Genomic DNA, 21,579 nt, shown 5'->3' with positions numbered 1-21,579 from the left:
AAAAAGAATCACAGACCTTTCCCGGGCGCACAGGGCTCTTTGAAGCTCAGAGGGCCGGTCCGCTGTCAGCTCAGGCTGTGCGAGGTGTAAATTCACCAACAGAGCGGCAAAGGCTGGCTAGCTCCCTCCCTGACCGCACATACTTGAATTCCAAACCGGGGGGGATGATCTAAAATGAAAAACCCCGGTAAATCCTCAGCGCAGAGTGCAAGGAAAGCCCGGGAACGTTTTCTGTAATGTTTTATTTCGTAATGTCAATGCGAAGAATTCACAGCGCGGTGAGAGAGAGGACAGTGCTGAGTTTAGGTTTGACGGAACAGGATTGATGCTTCAAAGTTGCCAGCCGCGCCAAGAGGTTCGGTTGCTGTATTAGAAGGCGGCAAGCGGGAAGCGTGGTCCTGCCAAACAATCCAACCAGCGAGTCCGCGAGACACCACGACCGTGTCTGCAGGTAGCTGAGGAGGCACGCCCAGAGCAGAGGGACTTCTGAAACGGGGAAATTCCGCCATCACCTCCCCAGGCTGGAAGTGGGTGCAGTCAAACTCTAAATTTACTATCCCAGGCTATGGATCGAGGAACCTTTTCAGAAATAACCCTAATGACTTCCCCAATACCCCCAGGTAACGAGCAGGCCTGATAACGTGGTTATAATCCCCTTCGCTTACAAAAAAGACAAGCGGTGCATAATGGGCCACATCCTGCAGGACTTGCTTTCCCCACACTGCCACCTTCTACAGCACAGGTGAGTTCCCCAAATGGCTCCAAAACTTGACCCCAAATAATATGGAGCTAAAGAGGAAAGCCTTTCCATTATGTTAAGATCTTGTTTTCAAACAGAGTTCAAGTGACTTTCTACAACACGGTGGTACGGACAGGGAAGCACCTTTCCCCACTGGGTGTTCTCTTTGCTGTCAATAATTTGGTTCAGAGATGTCCGTGATTGTGGTCCCATAGATTTGGGTCTCCCAGTCTGACAGCTGTTTCACAAAGCCCCGGTGGGGTCTCATGTTCGTTTTGCATTTCAGAACATAGTCCCAAGCTCTCTGTAAACAGAAGGAAAGCAAAGGAGTGTTAGGAATTTGAACTGAAAGTGAATCTCGGGTATTTACACGAAGCAGCTACACTTGTGAATGACACAGCTTTGTATTTACTCCCTGCGTTGGACAGCAAGAACCTGCAGATAAGACTTTGGCTACCAAAGCAGGGACAGACTGGATGAGGATGTGAACTTCAGAGAAGCCTGTCACCTTCATACTCTTCTCTCCTGGGTACGAGGACAGCTCAGGCTGCTTTCACTACCTGGCAGGTATCTTGCGTTATTTTACACCGATGGAGCAATGCAGTCCTGGATTTTCTACCCTAAAATGCTGTTTCTTCCATGGATGATAAGCGAAGCAGTGAAGTATCAGCTATTCACAGGTAAGCAACAAAGGTTATCATGTTTCTGGATTGGTGTGACCTGTTGTGGCAGAGCAGCTGTGAAGCTCCAGTTATCCCACTCCATTAATTACAGCCATTGTAATTAGTTAGTTCCATGTAATCAGCTAGGAACTCTGCTACACACAGGGCAGATCCTCCAGCATTACTCCGCTTTACTCCAGCTGCATCCTTGGGTTTACCCAGTAGTGCTCATCTTCCCGCTTTTAAAATAGACTGCCCCCCGCACCCGGAGGATTGCTTAAGTGTAATGAGACCAAAGGTTAGAAGATAGTGCTCTATGGTTTGTTTTTCTAATCTCAGTGATTCTGCAAGCTCCGAGGCTGATCTTCCAATATTTACTCCTCTGGGCCCACGGTGTGGATGTCTCTAGTTCCCCTGAACTCAATAGATCTACTCACATATCAATTACTAATAGAATAAGGGGCTGCACATCCCAAATCTGCCTTTCTTTTGCAATATCCATGTCTTTCGAAGCTTTCGAAGATCTTTGCCTAGATTGGGTGAAGGATCACAGGGGAATCTGTTGCACTGCTTTCGTCTGCAAGAAGCAAACTTGTCTGCCAGGGTAATCCCCCAGGAAATCTCTGCCCAGCCAACAGTGCGCAAGAACCGCCCAGGCCCACTGCAGCACACCACTGCTGTGTCAACCTTTTCTTCTTCTTTTTTTTGGCACTTAGTAAAAAGCTGAGACCAAGCTGTTGATACCAACTGAGAGAAATTGCAAGGATCAGCCTTTGACTTTTGCACTGCCGTTGCAAGCACCTCCAGTAATTTAGCATGCAAGGGAACGGTTATCAGCATTCAGGAGCAATCACACCCAGCATTAGTAGCAGAGACGAAATAGCGTCTGCAGCCCTGTTGGCACGCTCAACCTGAAATCACCCGTTGGCACACAGCAATGGTAAGAGATTTCCTCTTCTGTTGCAAATGTTTGCACAAAATCAATTAAATGATTAGATACAGGCCCAGCTTCAGTGAAGCTTGGATCAATCCTTTCAAGCTCCCAAAGGAGGAAATACTTTCCGAACACGGACAAGATTTTTAAGGAGATGCTTTTCAGTTCCCATGGGAACTAGCCTGCCCTGTGCTAAGCAGGCACCGCTATGAGATGGTGCCTACGGCAGCACGATGCCCGTGCGCTGTATGCAAAGGGAAAAAGGGCCTGGCACCCAGGGAGAGGCCGCCAGGCTATTGCACAGCAGGGTCATTCTCAGCCATCACTCATTATTTTTCTTATGTTATTCAGGGCTATGGAACAGAGTGCACTGGCCATTTAACCTGCACATCCCTCCTGGGCTAGTATTATTCCATTCCAGATTTCTCTACAGTACTACCTGCAGGAAGGGATTGCTTCTGGAGAAATAAAATAGGATTTTAGAAGAAGCCAGTGCTGCTGAGCCCAGTGGTAAATCAGAGCCCTGCAAGCACTGGGTTCTGAATTTCCCTGTAACCCCATGGTATTAAGAGATGGAATTAACTCCAGTGGCTTCCAGATACTCTTTCTCAGATCCAGGAGAGCAGAAATACTACATTCTGTAACCACAGCTTTATTTTATAGCCCCATAGTTGAGTAGGGAAATGCAAGAATAACACAGGTGCCAGGCTAAGGACTCACAGATCCAAAATCACACCTAAGCCACCTCCTTAATGGTATAAAGAAGATACAATCTGCTATAATAGGATCTGTTACATTATCAGGTGCATACTCTGCATGAAAGCACAAATAATGTCTTTCTCATTACTACAGTAATGAGGCTTCAGAAACAGAAATAAACTGCAGACCCACCCAGTATCTGTGAGAAATCTGACAGTGGTGTACCTTCAGGGAAAACTGGCAGGAATGCATGAGATAGGCCATGATTACTGTGCTGCTCCGGCTTATCCCCAGGCTGGAGAACACCAGCACCGCTCCGTGATCCAGCTGAGAGTCTGAGTAAAGAAATGCCAATCACAAATTAGTGATCTGGGAAATCAAGCTTCCAATCGTACAGTCAAGCGCTAATTCAGTTACAGCTGACAGGCTAGCAGCCTGAGCGACAGGAACCCTCATGAACCCTGACAGCAGCAGATGGGCACTGCCAGCTCCCGTTTCTGTACGCATTTGCTTTTCTTTAAAATCCACTGAGTTAAAACGTGGCTTTGAAGACCAAAACCAAATGACAACGACCAGTCAACGCTTCATTACAGATCAGTGTCGCCTTCAGGTAACTGAAGAAAACTGGCCTACCATGACCAATCAGCTGTGGTCAGCATTATATCAGCTACTCAAACTCTTCTCAAAAAGGTTTAAAGGTATTGAAATTTCTGATGAATGCAAGCCTAACTGTTCTCTGCTGGAGCTGGAGGAATCAGCTCTCAAACTGGAGGGACTTAGACTTCAAATCCCTTACCCTTCCATGGGGATCACCAGCAGAAAACATGTACACACCAGCTAGGGCACTGGTTTTATAACGTTTTTATGATGGATGCAGTGAAAATTGCTAAGATCAGCAAACTCATTTTCTACAAAAGTCAAGCCCACTTGGCTTTAAGAGGATGCTGTCACTCACTCCTAACCACATCAACTCTGCTATCTATGCCTGAAAGGTTGCATATTTTATTAATGACTTTTTGAATTCTTGCCCTCCCTCTCCAGAGCAGACAGCATGGCATGTTTTTGGAATATCAGCAACTGAACTCTAGAACTTATAGGGCAAAGCCAGTTCTTCTACTGCTGTCGAGAGGTTGTGGGGTTTTGTGTTTTTTTTCTTCAAGCTCTAAAACAGAGTTTTCTGACTTATTTCTATCATGAGATACTAGTTCTGTTCTAAGACCTGAGTAGAAATGGCCTCAGTCCAACGTACACCTGGCATGAGGACACCCACACTCCTCTGAGAGTGTGTGGAGAGCTTTAGTCTAGTGTTCACCCATAACTGTTCCAGTTTAAGTAATCTACTCTAGGCTGTCAAGTAAACAGTATACACTTCCACAAGAGCTACAGCTAATAAACTCTTACAGTCTGTTTTGGAAACTTCCGCAAACCGATGTGAGAAAGAAACTTTCTTCTGAAATACTACTGGGAAAAAACCTGGGGCAAATTGAAAGGCAAGGAAGTGGATTTCGATACTTTGGTTTCAATGCATGCAAATCATGACATTCAGTTCAGGAGTACAAAATTATATCCTCAAATACTGTTTCCTTGTTTCTTTGGTTTTGTCCAGTTTTCATTTCTTATTTTTTATTTGGATTATAAGGTCTGTGGGGACAGGGTGGTCTTTTGCATCTGGGTCTGTACAACACTCAGCTCAGCAGGGCCTTTGTCTGTGGCAGGTGTTATTTCACAAGTGTGATAAAAGATAACAACACGGTTGGACGCCATCACAGGATGGAACAGCGGGAGCTATGTCTGCTGTGCTGCTGCAGGCACTGAGCTGGAGAGTATGTTTTTTCTTGCCCTCTCTGATGTAATCAGCTGTAGGCACGTTTATGCTGTCCAACCTGAAAGTCTTCCTAGGCCCTACGGTGGGTCTGCACTGCAAATCACAAAGATTAGCAGCGTCTTGCGGTAAGTTGTCCAATGCATGTCACACTCTTGTTCAAATAAAGCGCTGGTGGTTGAAGATTTGGGCTGGTAGGAGTCAAAGGATTGTATTTAAGAACAAAGGAATAGGAGGGAATCCTATGAAGCCCTGGTAGACATCCTGCAGCAAAGCCTTTTCAGATCGGGTGGAAAGCTCACTATTATCAGAGAGTGAGGTATTCTTTAAAGTGAGTAGGAACATCAGAGTCAGATGCCCTGTAAAATCTCCTCTCTGTCCATCAGGCTGGTTAGTGAGGCAGCTCTGGTATCCATTAGGGTGTGGGCTTGCTTGGGAGTATGCTGATCTTGAAAGATTACGACCCTCCTGCCTGAGCTTCCTGTTCGAGTGAATTGCAGTCACTCCCATCTAATATCCTAGAGTGAGCAAGGTCTCAGGAATTCCAGATCAGGAACAACTCACCTATGAAATGACAAATGGTGGCAAAGGAAGAAAAAAGATCTGCTTCGAGCGAATCTGGAACAGATATATGGAGGTATTTGCCACCTTCTGCAAACCTGGAAAAAGAGCACACAGCCTGACATGGACCAGAGAAGCAGCTTTGAAAAAATATGTTTGTTGGAGGCAAGCTGATAATTTTGTTTGCTGTTACATGTGTGAGTTTTTCATCATCATCACCATTAACATTATGATAAGGGGTTTGTTACGGTAAGACACCAAGATGCTGGTAATACAGAACCAGTTTAATTACTGGTTTTCCATTCCACATGGTATCAGCATTGATGTCTTAACCTACAGCTTCCTTTATCTGGGAGCTAAATGAAAGCACAGGAACTGAAGGTAAGAGTGCCTTCACAGCATGCATGTTGGCAGTTTTGTGAACATAGGGCCCCCCCCCCCCCCCCAAGTCACTTCATGTGGTTTTCTATGACAGCATCCTCCTCCTTCCACAAGCTCAGAGAACTCAACTGAGAGAAGTAATCGAGCAAAATGTTGGTGAGGAATTTCTGAAACGTGAAAGCACGTCATGCAGAGGGCATGGGAAGATTACCCACAGTGTCGAGACCTTTGAATATTTTGCTCTGGAGCCAAAAGCATGAGAAATGTCTGCCGATACACATGCACTGGGGTAGGTAACTGGATTTGTTACTTACTTGGTTTTGGTCACCACTTTGGGAAATGCCACTGGATTTTTCACTGTGTGAAATGGCATTTCCAGCATGGCCTACAGACTGAGCTCAATGGTCATGGACAGAGGTAGGCAAGGAAGGCCAACAATGTGAAACATCATTGGTGATTTATCTTTTACACTGATGTGTTTGTAAGATTTTGCTCTGAAAGCTATTCAGAGATGTAGGTTCTTCCCAAAGAATTGTGGTATGTGATAGACTCGAAATGCCAAGGGTCTCCCAGTCCTCCTCTCACCCAATCCACCCATGTCATGGCAGAGGGCTGCAGGACTGCATTGCTGCTGTGCTAACTCTGGAGTAGAGATCAGAAAAACGAGCATGAAGTAGCACTCGAATCTGCAGTGAACAACAGAGGTTTCCTTGGAAGTTCACAAGCACTGACTCCTCTGCGAATCGGCTCTGGTGCTGTGAGACCCCACTTTTTTCACAGGTGCAGACATTGGTGAGGGTACACCTTGAACTGTTTAACTTACAGTGTGGCAGGCTGCTCAGAGATGTTGACTTGTGCTTTGATCTTCAAATCTTTCTGAATTTGTTCATCACAGGCCTGCTTGAAATTGCCCATATATAACTTTGCAGGTAGTATTTCTACAGGGTATAGCTGGAAGTTGTCTAGTTCCTGCCAGAGAGAAATCGTAGGCTCACTTTAGAGTGTATTTGCTCCTATTAGCTTGTTAAGTTCTTAAACAGAAGTCATGTGAAGAACTGAACACACACTTAGTCAACAGCCCATGACACATTCTAGTGTAATGATTCATTCAATCACCTGGACTTTTTGTATATTGAAGCCTTTGCTAGATTTAGTGAGAATAATTAACACCATTGCTGTCATTGTGGCATTCCTTGAAACAAATCCTAACTAAACAGGAGGTGGCATATATTCTTTATGTCGTCTGGAGGGACTGCAGCATAACAGATTGATGTTCTCCTCGGTTACTGTTTGCAAGGCTAAATGAAATCATCTGCCACCTGCAGAGCTGCAGGTGCCATGCTGTGGCACAACACGAGGCCACAGCTGCTTCCGGTGCCGGCAGCGTGAAGGCTGAGAATAAAAATACACAAGTAGCCAACAGTGCCTCTACACCCCTCCTTGATACTCGGCTAACGCTACAGCAGAACAAAGCAGCAGCCTAACAATTTAAAGCAACAGAGAACAACCACTTAAACTGAGAGGCAAGGAGGTACTCTGTGCCCAACTGAATCTGATGGGGAAGTTCAGCAGTTTGCGACCCTTCACAAAGAAGCACAAAGTGAATTGATTTTCTCTCCTGCGCTGTAGCATCCCACAGGTTAGCGCCATGTCACGGGCTATTTCACATGAACCAGAAGTGAACAGGAACAATGGAAACAAAAGACACGTTGCAGTGAGATGCTCTCTGCTGTCCAGTGCCCTTGAAATCTGCCTTGCCTCAGGTCCTGTCCTCGATGTGAAAAAAGGGCAATTGTTTCTCATAAGCGAAACAGATCAATGTTTGTAGGTGAAACCAAACAATTAGGATACCAGTGTTCCAGTGGACGGCTGTTTTCTTTCTGGGCCTGTTGAAATAACGCAGCAGCACTTGCTCTGTGATCCTTCCCAACGAAAAGCTTTATAGACATGGAACACAGTGCTTGATAGCAATTGTACGTCTGTCTGAAAACATTTCCTGTGTAACATCCCAGATAACCATGTGTCAGAGAGGAACCTGCTTCTTTTCATCATTTGCTGCTGTTTGTTTAGTTATCTGTACTCTCCAGTAGGCCAGTTTCGGGGTTATCAGAAAAACCTTCCCAGTTTGTTTTCACGAGCTTTGTTTCACGCAATAGAAGAAGGATAAAAAATGCAAAGCGTGGCTGTAAAAGAATTAGTGGTGAGACTCAGGGCAAGCACAGTAACTCAAAATTACATTTAATTCCTTTGTTTGAAATTACTCTGATATCAGGTTTACAACACCATTTAACTTGACTTCATTAGCCATCATCAGCTGAACATGAATGCTAATGTCTTCTACTCGCAAATGAGTGTCATCTCACCTGAGGCATCCACAATATCTTCTGAGTCCTCAGAAAATGATAGCAAGCTGAAAAACACTTGTATCCTCCCCTCAGGACGAGCACGGGGTGGCGGGTGAACTGCTCTAAGCTTCTGGCATATTGGACGGCAGTTCCTTCTGCAGCATCTAATGAGATCAAAAAGCTATTTGCCAGGGCAGGTTCAGAGTGCCTCCATCAGCACTGGGGGTTAAATCTGGCCCACTGACACTGACAGCAAACTCCTTTTCATTTCTTCTAATGGTCTGCAGAAAGCCTTGTTAAAAACTAGACTTATTCTTTAGCTGTTGCTGCAGGTCAGTAACAAGGCATGCTGCTTCTCCCCTCTTGTCCTGATCTTTTATTCCTCTCCTGGTTTCTTTTGTAGGTCTAGATAAAGTTTTTTTTTCCCCCTCTCCATTATTCTTTGGGAAATTCTTGTAATAAGTTCCCATAATAGGGAAGTATTATTAATTTAAATCTAATAATCTTAGGTTTATGAAGGCCCTTTTCTTTAGTCTGCTTTAGGCAAAGGGGGAAAGAAGGAGATATCTTGAATAAATTCTACACAAGTGTTTTAAACACTCCCCTCAGTGAAGTAAATTATGTGAGATGTCTGCTCCCCCTCCTTCTCCCAAGGGATCCATCCCGCTTGCCTCTAGCTATGTCTGCTTTAGAAATAGATCAGCACAATAGAAACCCACTTCTGATTCTTCACACCTTCCCTTGATACTGTCTCATCACTGAGCATTTATGAACATGCTTGCTTTATTAATTCCCCTCACACTCCTAGATTTTTTTCTTAAAAAATGATATAAATCTTTGCTAAAACTATAGCAGCCTTTATAAAGCTAATAGGAGCCAACCAAACATACAGAAGTGGTTCTGCACACAGCAGAACTCCTTGCCAAAGGATGCGTGAAAGCTAAACATTTCCATGGTTCAGGGAAGACTGAACAATTACAGGGAAAACTTTCCAGCCCTTCACATTTCACGGTGAACACCATCAGATCATCACCCCCATTAAAGCTAGGTCTTTTTAAATATAATAATGCGAAAGCCTTTTATAACCCTCAAAGAAGGAAGTACTCACTTTGTGAACATACGGAACTTGAGTCAGTGTTTTCAATTTCTGAAGAAGCATTGCTCCCTAAAAGGCAATCGTTGAACAAGCCCAATCTCAGTGAAATGTGAAAAAAAAAAAAAAGAATCCATTCCTCACATGCGACAAGGAACTTCAGAGGGAGCAGTCCACAGATAGGAAACCAGGCCTGCCAGGACGCTTTGAAATAAAATCTGGATTTTTAAAGCCACAAAACATATGCAACACAGTGCAAAACCAGAGGCATGGCACAGACGTTAGTTTTTCAAATAAAACTGGGTAAATTTGCATCACTTCCAATAAGCTCATAAAATTAAATGAGGAACGGGAATAATATCTATCCAGCAGTGAGGTCTTGACTGACATGAGTCACATGTACCTTTTTCTTTCTCCTCTTCCTCATAGTCACAGCAATCCAAAGAGCTGGTCTCGCAGTCATACACCACACAGTATCTGACACACCCCAACTCCTCGGAATCCGGTACCAGGTACTCCCCCGAAGGACTCTACCAAAATCACAAAGGAATTCTATCAGGAGCACAGCTCCACTCTTTTCTTGTGGCATAAATGCTGCCGACATCTTGCAAGTTACTACTCTATTGCTATGGGATGGGTTTGGGACTACTTGATGCTGAAAGACCTGGTTAGAATTCAGAAATGACGCAAACTACGCCAGATTGCTTCATCAGCTGCAGCGGTAAAGATGCCAACACCGTCCTTTGTGAGACAAGTCTACAGTATGTTAGTTCTTGTGCAATATTTTTCCTGATCTACAGCTCCTGGGTGCCAATCCTTTGGGCTACTGAAACCACCTTTGCTTTGTGACAGAATACATCCCCCCACTGGCAGAAATGGAATATGGCTGGAACCGGCAGGGGAAAGACTGGGACAATTCCGTCGGGTTTTAAGCCAATTTTGGCTTACTGCTCATTGCTAAATCCAGGGATGGTTCACGCTAATGGTAATCCCCCCTCACCTGTTCAATCCTGCGTGCTGTAATAATGTGGCTCTCATTGTATTCATGCTGCGTACGGGCATCTGAAAAAAGCAACCAAGACAGAGCAATCGGCTTATTTGATGGTTTAAAGGTAGAATCCTGTTCCTAATTCAGTCAGTGGGAATTCAGGCACTGACGTCAACCAGAGAAAGAGATTAAGTTTCTTCGAAACAGACTTTCTGATGTGAATATAACAAACGCCAATGCTGACGTAAGTCTCTGTGTAACACTGAGTGATGCTAGCAGCTTTAGTCCTGACCCAAGTGTGGTACCGCAGCGTTCGCAGCGCCGGTCCCGTGCTCCGTCCTGCTCTGCCCTCCGGCCTAGCCTGGCCCCACTCGCTGGGCCTGCTCTGACCTCCTGCCGTCCAGCCCCTCCGCCTCCGCGCTGCCCTGGAGATGGGGAGAGGGCCCCCGGAGAGACCCCAACCCCACTCCCAAACCCGCTCACTCCCTCGCCAAAACATTTAGCAGTATCGCAATATCTGGCTCCCTTCTTTGGATGCATTGCCACTACGCAAGATGCAAATGCTTATCAGCGATCTTTGCGCAATGGTGGGGAAATCTTGTCCACCCCTAAAACCTCGGGAGCAGCAGGGGAGAGCGCGTATCCCCGGGACGGGGCAGAGCAGGACGAGCTGGACGGGATGAAAACAGCAGTAGTGGGTCACGGCACCTGAAGTGGGCTGGGAGAAAGGCCCCAACAGCAAGGCCCCGGCCATTACGGGAAGTAAGGTGTGCCCGAGCCCACAGACCCCGCTCCCTCGGGCCGGCGGCAGGCGGGCAGGCAGGCAGGCAGGCGGGCAGGCGGGCAGGCAGGCAGGTAGGCGGGCAGGCAGGCAGGCAGGCAGGTAGGCCGCCCGCCCGCGGGCTCACCCAGCAGGCACAGGTAGTTGGGCTCCGCCAGCCGGGGGAACCGCCGCTGCTGGTTGAGGATGTTGTAGAGGCGTCGGGGCTCGCAGAGCGCCACCCCCGCCATTCCCGCGACAACCCCCGACCCGGCGATTGTCGCCGGCGGTCGTTACAGCCCTCCTCGCCCCGTTGCTGCGGCAACGGGGGCGCGCGGCCCGCTGGCACCGCCCGGTTGCTAGGGAGGGACGCCCGGCGGTCACTAGGGGAGACGTCAGAGCCAGATCTCGCGAGGCTTCCCCCGCCCCGGCGGTGGGAAGTCTCGCGAGAAGAGCGGGCGGTCCCGCGCAGGCGCCGTGCCGTGGAGGTCGTTGGAGTCACCGGAGCGGCCGCGCCATGCTGTCCCGCCTCGCCCGTCCCGCCGCCGCCGCCGCGGCCCTCCGCCGCGGCCTCGCCACCACCGCCCAGGTACGCCCCGCCGGCACGCCCAGGCGGCGGGGGCGGCGCAAGGGCCCGCACCCCCTCAGGGCCGGGGTCGAGCCCAGGCCCCTCCGCTGTGAGGGGCAGCCGGGCCGCCGGCCGTCTCCGGCCCTCCCGGGTGCGGCGGAGAGGGGCTGGGGGCGTCTGTAGCCGCCGGGTGTCACCGCCTCAGCCAGCGGGAGGGGGCGCGGCGGGGTGCTGCGGGGGAGATGAGGAGCACAGCTCGTGGGGCGGCGGTGCGGGGGGTGCTGGGTTGGTGCAGTGTCTCTGCCTGGTGAAACACCCGTGCTCTTGGGCATCGCTCTGCGGCTCCTGGCCCAGGAGCTCATGCCGTCCTCCGGACGGGTGTAAACTGGGTGGCCACGTCTGTTCCTTTTACATGAACTGCTCTTTCTGGTGGTACGTAATGGATGACAAGCAATTTTGCTTGCTGCTTCCTTCCTCTACTGAAATATGCCCCTGCTTTGAAAATGTATTGAGAATTAAAGCTGGCGGTTGGGAGTTTTAGCAGTAATCCTTAATATGCTGAAATCCATTGTGCGTGACTCTTGATACTGGGAGAGGACTGCTGCTCCGGGGTACGTAGATAGCAACTGACCTCTGTCTTCTAACATAAATAGTTCCTAGTGGCATATGGCAAAATGATTATTGTATCTATAAAGATACGCTTTACAAGGGAGGCTTGTGTAATTATTTTGATATTAATTGTATTTATTAGCAATGAGGTTTTGACCTCATAGTATCAGTTCAGTCATAAATATGGGTCATAGCAGTGACTAACGCTAGACTTTGCTTTCCCTTGGAGAGTTTTATGCTAAATTACATTTGTTGGAGTAGCAAAAAAACCGAGCTGAGCTTAGGCTGATCGAGCTTCTGGGTAGATTATTTCTTGTCATAGCAGAATAATTAAGCTGTTCATGCAGGGACTTGGATTACCTACTAAGACGGTGTGATAGAGAGCATCCTTATCAGCGGTAATTGTATTACTATATTACATCTCTGCAGTAGCCTCTGGTTCTCCATCACTTTGGCAGAGCTTTGCATTTTAAGATTGTTCTGGACTTTTAAAGTAGCTTTCCTCTCATCTAGGGACACTTCCTCTACCAAGAGGACCGCAGGCATTGTCAAGAGAAATAACTTTCTTCTAGGGAGCGCGTTAGAGTAAAATTGGTTCACCAGGACAACAAAGCAAAGTTGATTTTACTTGCTTCTCAACTACTTTTGATCAAAGCTGGAAATTATAGTCACTTAATGTTCTCAGGCCTCAATCTTGAGCAGCTGCAGGTACTATTTGAATTTATTTCAGGCGTATATGTTTCCTTCATATAGGTACAATGGTTATTACATTTACTGTAATCCATTAACTGTATTGATTTACCAAGTGGGGAGGCATATCTTTTGATACTGGCAATGAAAACTAGAAAAAATGCATAATAGATTTTTGTCCTAAGTCAGACCTAGGTCCACAGGGTAGCAGGTATTAGTCTCAGGCGGATGTTTCCATCTGAAGAAAGATGATCCTTTTGGTGTCTTTGCCTAGCCGTGCTTCCCTGTTGAGCTTCAGATCGCAAAAGAACATTTTCCTCTAACTTGTCCTACCAATAAACCTCAAGGATCTTTGGGAGGCTGTCGTGATGATCGCTTTCTGTGGGCTTAGGCAATCAAGTTTGCGTAGTGCTTGATAAAAAAATTGAGAAATAGAACTAAAAGTAAAGAAAGTGTGGTGAAATCCCCAAGGTCACCGCTGCAGTAACTACCAAAACATCTCTTCAGTGTGTTTGTCTTTTTTTTTCCTCAGAACAATGCCAAGGTAGCAGTGCTGGGGGCCTCAGGAGGCATTGGCCAGCCTCTCTCCCTTCTCCTGAAGAACAGCCCGCTGGTGAGCAGGCTCAGCCTTTACGATATCGCTCACACTCCAGGCGTTGCAGCTGACCTAAGCCACATCGAGACAAGAGCGAACGTTAAAGGTATTGCGAGCCGCTGGAAACTATCTGTGTTCTGAAAGGGTCCTCTCAGTTGTCTCTACCATGTGGAGATGCCCATTGCTGTGCTTGTGAGGGGGAATCTTCACATGATCCTGAAGCCTAGTATCAATTTGAGTAGCTTTTTCTCAAGCAGTGCATGACTAATTAAGGTTTAACTGATTAGATTGATGTGTATGGAGATGAGAATGGTCTGTGGTTGCAGTGTTGAAGGGAGGAAACATTAAGTAAAATCTTGGAAAAAAGCTTGAGAGTTGGATGTAAGAGTTAGACTTCAGATAGACTTAACACTCTCTGGGTGCCTACATGAATTTTGCGTGCTTCTTTTCTGAAGGGACAGCCGTCAAGTTCTGATGAAATAAAAGAAAACTTAATCTGCTGATCTTCATTTTATTTGAAGATCACTAAAAGGTTACATTTTACTTGAATGTGTCTTTGTGCAATTCTTTGGGGGCACTGACTGTAGTGCCAAGCTTGGGTTTTTGGAGAGTAAATACGCATTACGGGAGGAACTGAGGGTTTTCGAAACAGATGAGTGTGAGGCTCCCACCACTGTCATTTTGTAAGTTTTGAAACAAGGATAAAACATCAAATAGGGACCATCCATAATTGTATTTCTTTGCTTTTCAGCATAAGTCTGAATTGAAGGCTAAATTAAAAAGAGGAATTGGGTGCCTCTAGGCATAATTTTGTACTTCAAAGTGTCAGATGTTTAATAACTGGCAAAACCGTAACGCCTGAATGTCTTCCATTTCAGGCTTCCTGGGACCTGAGCAGTTGCCAGAATGTCTGAAGGGCTGTGATGTTGTAGTTATTCCTGCGGGAGTCCCTAGAAAACCAGGTATGTTCTCTTTGTTAACAAGCCCCAGGGCTTCATTGAAGTGTCTCTGTGCAGTACTCTTATTCAAATAGAACTGTATCTGGTGCTTTATGGTAGTGTTGGCTTGGGATGTAAGTGGTCTGTTAATGACACTGACCTAGAGCTTGTTGTGGTATCAGGCACCTCATTTAGCCTCTGTCTTAGATTGTCCCTCTAAAATGGGCAGAATTGATTTCTGGAGTTCCTGTGTAGGGGTGAGGTGCAAAGACTTTTCATGCAAGTGATCCCGAATCTCCCTTAGTGTTTCTTGCCCAGAGCAATGCTCTAGTAAGAAAACTGTTTCTTTGTTTCATTTCTCAGCAGAATAGAAATAATCCGTTTGTTTTGCATTAATAGTATGATGACTTCTCAGGGCATCTCTGAATGAGTGCTGTTAAGCTTTCCTAGAATGCCTCTGAACTGCTCCATTTCTACTCTGTTTTTCAGTATCCTATGGGGAATGTAACAAAACTCTAGACTTTAATGCCTAGCTCTTCCTAATTCTTCATTTTTCATGGTTAAAGTAGTTGCCACAACAGAAATGAGAGGCAGCACTTACGCACCTAGCAGTATTTTGCACAGAGCAGTTGGCATTCAAACTGTAGCTGTGGAGGTGACTGCAGAGGGGCAGGAGAACTCATCTTAGGAGCAGTTACGCTGCTCTGAGCAGCACTGGTGTACTGATGCGGGTCAGTATGGTCACACCATACTTCAGGTTGCCTAAATGAAATACGTTCTGGCAATTGACAGCTGGGCTGGTTGCTCCTGAAAAGGGCTGATCTATCTGAAAGGGCAGTAATCTTCTATTAGTGAGAGGAGTTACCTTTGGAGCCAATTCATTACTGCAGCTGGAGATTTTTCTCTTGATATATGAGACCAGAAGCTGACGTGTCTCTATCCAGAGCAGAGTATTGGTTTTTGATTGAGTTGCTTGCCCATTAATGAGTAGACTATGGAGAACTTAAAATACTGTACTGGATATGTTTTAGGTATGACCCGTGATGACCTGTTCAACACCAATGCTAGCATTGTTGCTACTTTGACGTCTGCCTGTGCAAAGCACTGTCCAGAAGCCATGATCTGTATTATTTCTAACCCGGTAAGCATTTTCTGGAGACCTTGAAAATGTAGAGGGGGAAAAAAAAATCCAGACTGAGAATACTAGCGTAATCTGAGTTCTTATTAGTTTTGACCAGTATCTTTAAGGTCTGCAGTGTATTTGCAGAAAAGAACTAAAAGCTTGGTTCTACTAACCCATTTTTCTTGGCTATATTTAAGTCAGAGGAAACTTGGATATAAATGTGCTTAATATTTCACCATCTGTATGAGTATGGTTGTAGTACATGCTGGTGTATTAGCTGGAATAGAAGTCTTAGCTCACTAAGAGAGGAGCCTTTGTAATGTGAATGAACAAATTTATTGTCTTAATGGTTATTTAAAATGGAAGATTTTTATTCCAGCCTGACTGTAAATTGCTCTTGAATTTAGGAATTAAAGTAATTGGCTGCAGTTGAGTTGAAGTTGGAAGTATACTTCGAGTTGTTTACTGGCCTGTTCAGTTCATGTATTGGCTTTGTTATTATACTGGTTTTAATGAATGCTTGCCTATTCTTGCTTACAGGTAAATTCAACCATCCCAATAACTTCAGAAGTCTTCAAGAAGCATGGTGTGTATAATCCCAACAGAATCTTTGGCGTTACAACGCTGGACATTGTCAGAGCGAATACTTTTGTGGCTGAACTAAAGGTGGGTCATAGTAACAGATGCTGGGGGAGGGATACTGCCTGCTTCGGTCATCAGATCTATCAAAAATGCTTTTAAAATCACTGCAGAGAGCCAAAGGAGCTCAGATCTCTGTGGAGCTAAAGGCGAAGGCAACGATTCCCTGTTTCCATTCACTAGAGGAGCCTGGGGATAGGGTTTCTTGCAAAATGTGGTTCAAGAGACTTTGACCTTTCCTTTTCATAGCTGTCCCCTGTGATCGAGCTACATGTTCGCCTTAATTCTGTTGGCATTTTCAACCCTGCTGGTGCAACCGGAGGAGAGGGTTGAATTATAGTATGTATTTGCAAGTCAAACTGTCTGTGCTGTGTGTTACAGGATATTCTGCAAAGTATCAGGAGGTGTAACAGGTTACTGCTCTTAATAGCCCTGGTGGAGTTTGTACTTGTGCTGCTATGTATCTGAACTTGCATTAATAATATTTTGTAATTGTCTAAAGTTATCAAAGTAACCTGAGTTCAACTCTGTAGCTCTGGCTTTGTCCCCGCCGTGTAGCTGCTTCTGAAACTCCTGCCCTGTGTAGCACTGGGTTCTAGATGTGTCCAAAAACCCTGGGCAGAAAATGAAGCATGGTGTTTTTAAATGTTTTTCTTGTCCGTATGCTTCAGAAGCTGAGAAGTTTCATGTTTCTCTTAGGGCTTAGATCCAGCTCGAGTAAGTGTTCCGGTTATTGGTGGCCATGCTGGGAAGACTATCATCCCTCTGATCTCTCAGGTAAGTCATAGTTACTGCCGTGTGTGCTATCACACTCATCAGTACGTTAAAGTTGATGTATAGTGCCTTTGCGATGGCATGTAATGTTTTAAGATACAGCAGAGACAGTCTTCCCTGCTCTTGTGGCTGCTTTCATTCTGAGATGAGATACAGGGTACTGGAAGGCAACGAGCTAAATCTCAACTCTTCTGCGTGGTTTAAATAGTTGCAGCCTTTCTCCTCCAAAGGAGTTTAGGTTAAGAACTGAGGTGTAGTGTGGGTGTTCAGATGTCTTGGCACTGTTTGTTTTGGTTTTTATTTTTTGTGACAGGTATTTCATGATATGAATACCTTGCTTCAGCAGGAAAATGAAATTGATTTTGCCGTGGTGGGCTAGAAGCACCACTTCAAAACACAGCATTGAAATGAGGAGGCATAGCTCAAGCTTTGTGGGGAGGCCTGCTTCAGTAATGACTGGTAGTCAGGCAGAGGCTCCCTTCATGCATGTAAGCCAGAATGAAATGCAGCTCTAAAGCAGGCTGCAGCTTCATGAGGAGATTGCTAGGATATGGCCAAGGAGCAATCTGTGAGAAAGGGGGAAAAGTTTTGCTCTAAGTGGGGAGTAAAGTATCCTTCACAGAAGGACATTCTTAGGGAATAGGAGCAAGGGCTTTGGCGCAGCTGAATGCTGAGAGGGTGCTTTCGTTAGACAGTCTATCCGGACAGACACAGCTGTGCTTAACATACTTGAGTAGCTGTATGTGCAGGTTCAGTAACTTCCTAAATGCTGCTGGCAGACTAGGTCCTTCATAAGGCTCTTGACTTCCATAATGCCACAGTGACCCAGATATTTACAAGGCGGCCTTTTGAAATTCCTGAGGCCTGTTACGTGATTGGAGGGCATCTGTCTAGTGCAAACGACTACCCAGTAGCAAGTAACCATGGCAAGCCTTGGATTTGCTGTCAAGCTGTGGTTTGCCCTTGAGCAAACTAGGTATGACGAGGTTCCTGTTACAGTCCATGCAATAACCAGCAGCCTTGGTGACTGTGGGCAGCTGGTCAGTTTGTCACACAATCTGTCAGCTGGGGTAACTGATTTTCCCTGTTGAGAGCTGTTGGTAACAACTGCAGTGGTACAAAAAGCATTGTGTGGGTGGCCTTATGCTGAATCTAGAGGGGTCCTGTATTTAATAGTAACTTCTTTTTTCCAATCTAGTGCACACCAAAAGTGGACTTTCCTCAGGATCAACTGGAAAAGCTTACAGGGAGAATTCAAGAAGCTGGCACTGAAGTTGTCAAAGCTAAAGCAGGAGCAGGTTAGTTCTTGACTACAGCTTCCAAGTAATTCTGGTTGGCCAGCTGAATGGATGCAGTCCTTTTCAGTTTAATCTTACTTACAACTGCAGTGCAGAATTATGAACTGCTGATTACAAATCTAGTTGCTCAGCCATGTCAGTGACTGCCTGAACTGTGGCACTAGAAGCAGCTCAGTATGTAGATAAGACTAAACATTAACTGATCCCATGCCATGTATGGCTTTAAAAAGAACCTTCTCTGTCATATTAAGCTGTTTTCTTCCTATAAACCTGGTCAAGTAAATAGCATGTAGCTGGCCAAAAGCTGCTGTTTTATCCAACTGACCGTGAGCTTGAAGTCAATGACACTGCAGCTCTGTAGACATATCGGTATGGAAGCCTTTGATGCTAAATAAAGTGTCAAATCTCGATGTGATCTGTTCTAAAAGTGATTTAACTTTTACAGGATCTGCCACCTTGTCTATGGCTTATGCTGGTGCCCGATTTGTGTTCTCTCTGGTGGATGCAATGAATGGAAAGGAAGGGGTTATTGAATGTGCTTTTGTTCGATCGGAAGAGACGGAGAGCCCGTACTTCTCTACACCTCTGCTTCTGGGAGTATGTACTTTAAATGACGAGGCTTATAAACAGAAACTACTGATTTAGTCTAGCGGTTTTTACTCAGTGATTTCAATTTAGTCTGTTGCTGGGTATTGCTGAAGTTAACAGCCGAGCGTATTTTTAAGAGTTCGTGAATATTTGGGTATTGTACTTAGGCATATACCTCATGCTGCGCAGGGATGCTGCTGCTTTTATCCACTCTTAGATTGCGGGTTGACGAGTAACCAGAGATTCAGACTTGTCTTAAGAGGTCACGCTTGCCTCAAGTCAGTGCCTGTTTATGAAGGGCTTTCTCATGATTAACCAGAGTCAGCAATCCTGTCTCCTCAGCTTGATCTGCTACAAGCAAATCCCTCAGAAATTGAGGCACATGGGAAACTACAGCATGGATTAGGATTAGTAGATTGCTTTCAGGACCTCTGCTGAACTCTGAAGGAAGCATTCCTTTTGTCACTTACCCTGTGGGTGGAGTGGAAAACAAGGATACTGCAGCCCTGACATGGCTGCTGGGATGCACAGGATGGTGTATGCTGTCTTAGGTGCTAGCTGGTGAGGGAATGGAAGTAGAGGGGTGTTAAGGGGGAAGGGTTTAGATGTAGGCATGAGATCTCAAAAACCTAGGAGTGCAACTCTGAAGCAGTTTCAGACTGCAAGTCAGTAGCAGGTGAAGGGTGTACACCAGAGGAGAAAAATTCTCTTGCCAGATGGTGGGTTTGAAGATAGGAAGAGGCATGAAGGAGCAGTTGGTATCAGTCTCCTCTTGAAGGAACTGAGGGGCTAGCTTCCAGTTTCACACTGGTGAAGAGTGAATGAGAAGTTTGTGAAGGCTGTAGAATTTGCTACAGATAGTAAGAGGCTTCTGAGCCTTGCCAGGAAGCACAGGGTTGGCAGACTAGAGATGACAGAGGTCCCTGGCTGGGTCTCTGTCTCAGCTGGATAATACTCAGTCAGAACTGTTAAGTTACTCTCTAGGTCATTTGATGAATTGTTAATCCTTAAATCCTCTTTCCCTCAGAAAAATGGAATTGAGAAGAACCTAGGTATTGGCAAGATCTCCCCCTTTGAAGAGAAGATGGTTGCTGAGGCCATGTCTGAGCTGAAGGCTTCTATTAAGAAAGGAGAGGACTTTGCGAAGAACTTCAAGTGAAGAGTTGATGACGGAGAGGAATTAACAACTTCCTTAATTTATTAAGGCATCATGTCACTTTACGACTTCTGAGTCAAAGCTGATGCTTTGGTTGAAGTCTGTCTGTATTAGCTTAATGATTGTTGCCAGTGCAGAGTCTAATAATCAATAAAACGGCCTCATTTTTTCAGTGTACCATCTGAAATTGTTCTGATGTGCTTGTCTTTTGGAGGTAGAAGCTGTAGGTCTCTGAAAGGTTATCGGTTTCTGTGGTGATGAAATAGTCTCTTAAAGTGGGTGAACTGATTTCTCTCGACTCTGCTGCAGCTTGGGTTTTGGCTTGGGCAACTTGTTTGGTGCAGCAGCTGGGGAACCAGGCATGATCAAGTAAGATCAAGGTGGGATAAAGAGACTTGCAAAAGGGATATGTGAGTGAAGTGATCCAAGACGTGTTTTTTTAGGAGGTGGCGTTAACCTCTGTTTGTTACCTTGTGTTGCCTTAATCTCTTACGTAATTTGATTTTAAAAGAGTTAGTAAAAGAGCACAGTGGCTGAAACGTCAGTCCTACTCTTAAGAAAATAATTCAGATGCTGGGAGTGACTTCTTTCTAGTTAAGAACAAAAGCCTTGATTTAGCATCTACATAAATTTCTTTTACATTCATCCTCCTGTGAATATAAAAATAAATGTCTGCAAGAAAATGGTGATGACGAGTTCTGTTCCTGACTTCTTTGAAGGTAAGCTTTAATGAAGGAAGCTATTAATTCCCTCTTCCTCCGTGCTCTGTGGGCTGCTTACCCTATTGCTTTGAATTCCTTTAATCCACGTAGGTTGAATCCTAAGTTGAACAGACTTTATTTTGATTAGATGAAGGAAATGCCAAAGCCCAGCACCTCTGGAGGAACTGAGGGGAGCGTTGGTTTGAGTGAGAGCCTGGTGTAGGAGCTTCTCTTACGGAAGAGACCTAAAGGTAGTAAATGCTGTTTGGTCACTGCCTTTTTTCTTCCTCCCACTTCTTGTATTCTAACTCTCTTCTGAGCTATCTGAACTGGTTTTTATTTTTTTAAATTTTAATTAGTTCATCATTCTGAACCGGATCACGGAGTTGTGACACTGTTGAAGATGCCTTGAGAATAAAGTTGCTTGGCTCTTTCCCTGCCCGGCAGAAGGTGTAGGCAGGGAGAGGACAGCAAGCACACACCTTGTCACTCCTCTCTGCAGAAATTCAATGTATTAAAGCTTGGTTTCTTTACAGGAATAGTAATGAAATAGAAGCGTTGGCAGTCATTACTCAGCAGGCTTGGAACAAAGTAATTATTAGGTGGTATTAATAGACTTAAAGATTAAGGAATTAAAGACCATGTTGGAGGGGGAGAGGGGAGGATGTCGGAACTGGAGGACACTGAGAGGAGGAGTGAGTGGCCAGGCTTAGTAAATACGTGTGGACTCTGTGTTCAATAAACAGGAAGCGTGTTGTAGACTGCTATAAAGCAGCTTGCTGGGTGTAGGGGTCTCGCAGGCCTGTCAGCAATTTTGTATCCAGAAATAGGCAGCACAGGTTGTTTAAAAACAGGGTGTGTGTCTATCTGCCAGAGCTAGTGGGCTGCACCCCGCTGTGTGTGCCCAGGTGGTCCA

General features: G+C 45.6%; 2 protein-coding genes across 3 annotated transcripts; one reads left to right on the top strand and one right to left on the bottom strand.

Moving 5' to 3' along the window:
* Positions 1-911: 911 nt before the first annotated feature.
* Positions 912-11,235, bottom strand: STYXL1 (serine/threonine/tyrosine interacting like 1). Its single transcript, XM_059829432.1, has 9 exons — positions 11,133-11,235; positions 10,237-10,298; positions 9,640-9,766; positions 9,252-9,308; positions 8,162-8,307; positions 6,622-6,767; positions 5,421-5,515; positions 3,260-3,369; positions 912-1,043 (listed from the first exon to the last, which is right to left on the bottom strand). Exons 1-9 carry the CDS (start codon positions 11,233-11,235, stop codon positions 912-914), a joined length of 978 nt encoding a protein of 325 aa, XP_059685415.1.
* Positions 11,236-11,501: 266 nt separating this feature from the next.
* MDH2 (malate dehydrogenase 2) lies at positions 11,502-20,139 on the top strand. Of its 2 annotated transcripts, XM_059829295.1 has the most exons (9): positions 11,502-11,573; positions 13,384-13,552; positions 14,325-14,408; positions 15,416-15,525; positions 16,048-16,173; positions 16,846-16,923; positions 18,119-18,218; positions 18,664-18,815; positions 19,834-20,139. In XM_059829295.1, the coding sequence occupies exons 1-9, from the start codon at positions 11,502-11,504 to the stop codon at positions 19,963-19,965; spliced, it is 1,023 nt and encodes a 340-aa protein (XP_059685278.1). In that variant the 3' UTR covers positions 19,966-20,139. The 2 variants fall into 2 exon arrangements, with proteins under 2 accessions (XP_059685278.1, XP_059685279.1); XM_059829296.1 differs by lacking the exon at positions 16,048-16,173.
* The last annotated feature ends 1,440 nt before the right edge of the window (positions 20,140-21,579 follow it).

The sequence above is a fragment of the Gavia stellata genome, chromosome 25 (genome assembly GCF_030936135.1).
Source record: "Gavia stellata isolate bGavSte3 chromosome 25, bGavSte3.hap2, whole genome shotgun sequence".
NCBI lineage: Eukaryota > Metazoa > Chordata > Aves > Gaviiformes > Gaviidae > Gavia > Gavia stellata.
The sequence above is the reverse complement of the archived record's forward strand: the minus strand, read 5'-3'. Positions and strand labels throughout refer to the sequence as shown.